General features: G+C 33.5%; 1 protein-coding gene across 7 annotated transcripts in view; it reads left to right on the top strand.

The window, feature by feature from the left end:
• CLASP2 (cytoplasmic linker associated protein 2) overlaps positions 1 to 4118 on the top strand; it is a 223769-nt gene that overhangs the window by 89629 nt on the left and 130022 nt on the right. For all 7 annotated transcript variants that reach the window (XM_027769656.1, XM_027769655.1, XM_027769654.1 and 4 more), the window contains one exon: positions 1 to 19. In XM_027769656.1, the coding sequence (XP_027625457.1) occupies positions 1 to 19 (19 nt within the window). The remainder of the gene's footprint in view (positions 20 to 4118) is intronic.

The following is a 4118-nucleotide window of genomic DNA, read 5'->3' as shown; positions in this document are numbered from 1 at the left end:
GGTGGCCCTAAGGTTGGAGGTAATGTAAATCCATCTGAAATCTGATGTGCATGCTCCATGCCCTTGATGTGCCACACATGCTTAGAACTTGGGAGGAATGTATTTATTCACGACTGCAGCACGATTGCAGAACTGGAGAGGCTATTGCAACACACAGTAGGACGCTACCTTTTTGAAATGTTTAAAATATTGTATGTTTCTGTTTCCTGTAAAAATATATGTGAATTTGTGTTTTCTTGATGCTATTTATTTTTCAGATGCCATTTTTAAAGGGAGAGATTTAAGGGAGTGTTTTTTTTTGTTTGTGAAAGAACAGAGGAGGTTTTTCATAATTTGGCTATTAATTTTCAGGGTCTATAGCTGTTACAGAAATATTGAATTAGCAATGTGTTTACACATCTAGGTTATAAGTCTTAAATACTCTGACCTTTAAAAAATGATTAAAGATAGTTGATATGGAATCATTTGTTACAATAAGAAATGGGTGGTGGTCAAGTAAAATTGTTCAAAAATGGTTTCTGGTTTAGATAACAATAAATAAGAAAATAGACAAAAACAGGTTTTATGTATTTATATATACTTAGTTTTTTAATTCTATGAGAACAGTTTCTAATATACTGCTTAATCATTAAGTTTTTTAATGAGGTTTTATCATATACTAATTATGAAGCTATGGATACATTTCAAGTGTTAGTTTCTGCTAGTCTTTCTAATGGAATGAACCTATAAGGGTAAATATTAAATACTAAAAAGACAATAATCTTTCTTTTTTTAAGGAAGTACGTTTGTATTTTAGTTGTGCTATTTTTGGGAAACAGATATTTTCTCGTTTATGATAACTGTGGGAAAATCATGATCTTGGATTTTTGTTTTTTCTCTTTTTGTCTATAGTACTTGTACTAAAAGCAAAAAAGGAAAGAAAAACAAACTATACATTTTGACCAGGTTCTGTAAGGGGTTGTATCTCCTTCATTTTTCTATGTAACGAAAAATTTTTTCCAAGTCATATGATACTCTAAATATAGGAAAATTATAAGTATTTTAATTATCTTAAATTATTTTATGTGTCATATAACTGGACAGAGTATAATATATAAAAATATACATATATATTTATAAGTTTTATGTTTATATACATATATACATAAGTATAAACACATAAATAAATGTGAAATAAAAATGTCTTTCTGATTTGTCTGTACATTTCCAGCAGCTTACACTTTAGAATGTTAATTATTTCCTTTTTATCCTGTAATTGTAGGATTATGTTCTCATCTAAATGTTAGTTATGGTAACTTATTACATGATATTTTCTATTATGCATTTCCACATGTCTAGTAAAAAATATATCATATAGTTTCTTCTTTTTGTAACAAATGGCCAACTTCAGTCATTACAAAGAGAGTAATTTTTATTTTTATTTTAAATTTGACTTGGGGGGGTTTCCAGTTTCTGTCTCTCTGTCTCTCTCTCTCTCTGTCTGACGAGCACATGCGCCCTATAGCAAAAACCTCTCCCAAAAAAAAGAGAGAAAGAAAGAAAGAAAGAAAAAGAAAAAAATGGGTGTATGTGCATGCATGCCCAAAATCCCCAGAGGAGAAGGGATTGCAGCGTGGCCACACACAACTCCCCCCCGCCCCCTGGGTGTGATTTCTCGCTTTCTGTCTCTCTGTCTCTCTCTCTCTCTGTCTGACGAGCACATGCGCCCTATAGCAAAAACCTCTCCAAAAAATAAAAAAGAAAAAAAAATTTGACTAGGGGGAGAGAGATAAAGAAAGTGAGAAAGCAAGTCACCAAGTCTAGGATTTGAATCACTGTTGGCCATGTGGGAGTCCAGCGCCCTTAACCACCATGCCACCTGCCAGCCCCACAAAGGGAAAAATTTTCTTGATCTTGAAATACAGAATTCTAATCTATGACTCAGATTGAATATTCCTTATCTGAAATGTCTGGGGTCAGAAGTATTTCAGATTTTGGATTTTTTGGATTTTGAAATATTTGCATATACATAATGAGATACCTTGGGAACAGAACCCAAATCTAAACAATTTATTTATGTTTCATATAGCCTAAAGTTAATTTTACATAATAATTTTTGTATTGTAGTGTTTTGACTGCAACCTGGTCAGGTGTGAAACTTCCCACTTATGGTGTCATATGGCAGCACTCAAAGTTTTGGATTTTGGAGCATTTTGTATTTCAGGTTTTTTGATTAGGGATGTTCTATCAGTGTTATGATAATTTTATAAGACTGTCTTATTTGACTGGAAATGAATTAATATGTGATGGTAGTATTTAACATCGTGACATATTTGGGCAAATGGTTTATACTTAACTGTTTCTTCATGGTTTACTGTCTTGTCTTAGGTAAATTAGACCCTCAATTTTCATCTATCATGTGTCACTTAATCCTGATGTTAATGAAATTGATTAATCACTTTTCTTTAAGGAGAAATTTTCTTACTGTACCCTACCCTCCAAACTATAGTTCGTAGTCATACCAGAGAGAAAAATAGTAGATAGCCTTTATGAATAATTATTAGTCACTAATACAGATTTATCACTTCCATCTAGACAGTGGTTTTTTGATACAAATAAGGAAAAGACCTTTGTTCCTTTCTCATTTTTCTCTTCTATCTTTTTTTTGTTTTTTGGCAATTACAGATTCATTCTTGCTCTTTTGTTTGCCATCACTCATTTAGGTTCACTGCCCATTTTTCTCTCTAAGAAAAGAGGTACGAGCCAGAGAATATTGATATTGCTTCTGAAATTAATGCCATTTTTGGCTGTCAGTCCTTCTTGAAAATTTAGATTGTTTTGGTCTTGCCAGAGATTTATAGATTTTTAAATTAGTTATAGTGAGTTTTCTTGGAGTTACAGAGTTTTTTACTTTGAAGCGACCTTGGGAGTCAATTGATGAGTTATGATACGTGTTCTTCTGGTTACTTTCATAATACTTTTCCAATTATTTTTACACATACAAATATTTTCCTGGTGGGCCAGCAGGTGGTGTGCTGGTTAAGGTGCTGGATTCCTGCATGACTGACCATGGTTAGAGTCCCTGACCTGGCAGCTTGAATATCACAACAAATAAATAGATAAATAAATACTTAAATGTTTTAAAAATGTATGTTGGAAGAGGGACAAAATTGGCAGTATTTATTTATTTATTTAAAATTATTCTATTTAACTTTATTTTATTTTGTCGGGGGGGAGATGAGAGAGAGAGATGAGAGAGAGATGAGAGAGAGGTGAGAAAGCAAGCCGCTAGGTCCAGGATTTGAACCACAGTCAGCCTTGTGGGAGTACAGCACCCTTAACCACCACATCACCTACCAGTCTCGGCAGTATTTATTATATAGCTTTGTGTAACTTTAAAAAAAAATTTATCCCAACCATTTTCCTATCATCTTAAATTGCTACTTGAAAATTATTCTTGAATAACCTCTTAGATAAATAATGATATTCTTAGATAAATAATATCTTGAATAAATAATATTCTTAGATAAATAATATTCTTAGATAAGTTATATCTAGGTTGCCTTTTTTTTTTCCCTGTTACAAACTGCAGTCATTTTATGTTTATCTTTCAGTACATCTCTAACCATTTCGTTGAAATAAATTTCTGAAGTTCTCTGGATCAAAAGATGCAGACATTTTTAGGGGTCTTTCAATTTGGCAAAGTGTCCTTCAGAAAGGTTATAAGCTCGTTTCAGTTCTGGATTAACTTAAAATTTTTTTATGTTGCATTAAAATCAGCCTCTTTGTAATTTATGCAGGAATGATGAAATATTGGTTAACATGATACTTTCCTTTTTAATTGCCAGTGGGGCATGTTTGCTCAACAGAAAGCACTATCTCTATAGTGAGAAAGTACCCTCCCCGCAGTGGGGCGTGTTCATACCACAGTCTTTTTCCTCCATTCCTCCATCCTATCAGGATTTTGGTCACAAACACATATGTGCCCAGTGTGTTTCTCAAGCTGCTGGGGCCAGGATTTCAACCATGGGTGACCCTGTGGGATCCAGCTCCCTCAATTACTGAGCTGTGGAGCTAGGATGCCCAGCATGGTGCTTTCAAATACTTGAAGACTGCCAGGTCTCTGTTTATGACTATGC

Source organism: Tupaia chinensis, unplaced genomic scaffold (genome assembly GCF_000334495.1).
Source record: "Tupaia chinensis unplaced genomic scaffold, TupChi_1.0 Scaffold150166_1, whole genome shotgun sequence".
NCBI classification, from domain to species: Eukaryota; Metazoa; Chordata; class Mammalia; order Scandentia; family Tupaiidae; genus Tupaia; species Tupaia belangeri.
The sequence above is the reverse complement of the archived record's forward strand: the minus strand, read 5'-3'. Positions and strand labels throughout refer to the sequence as shown.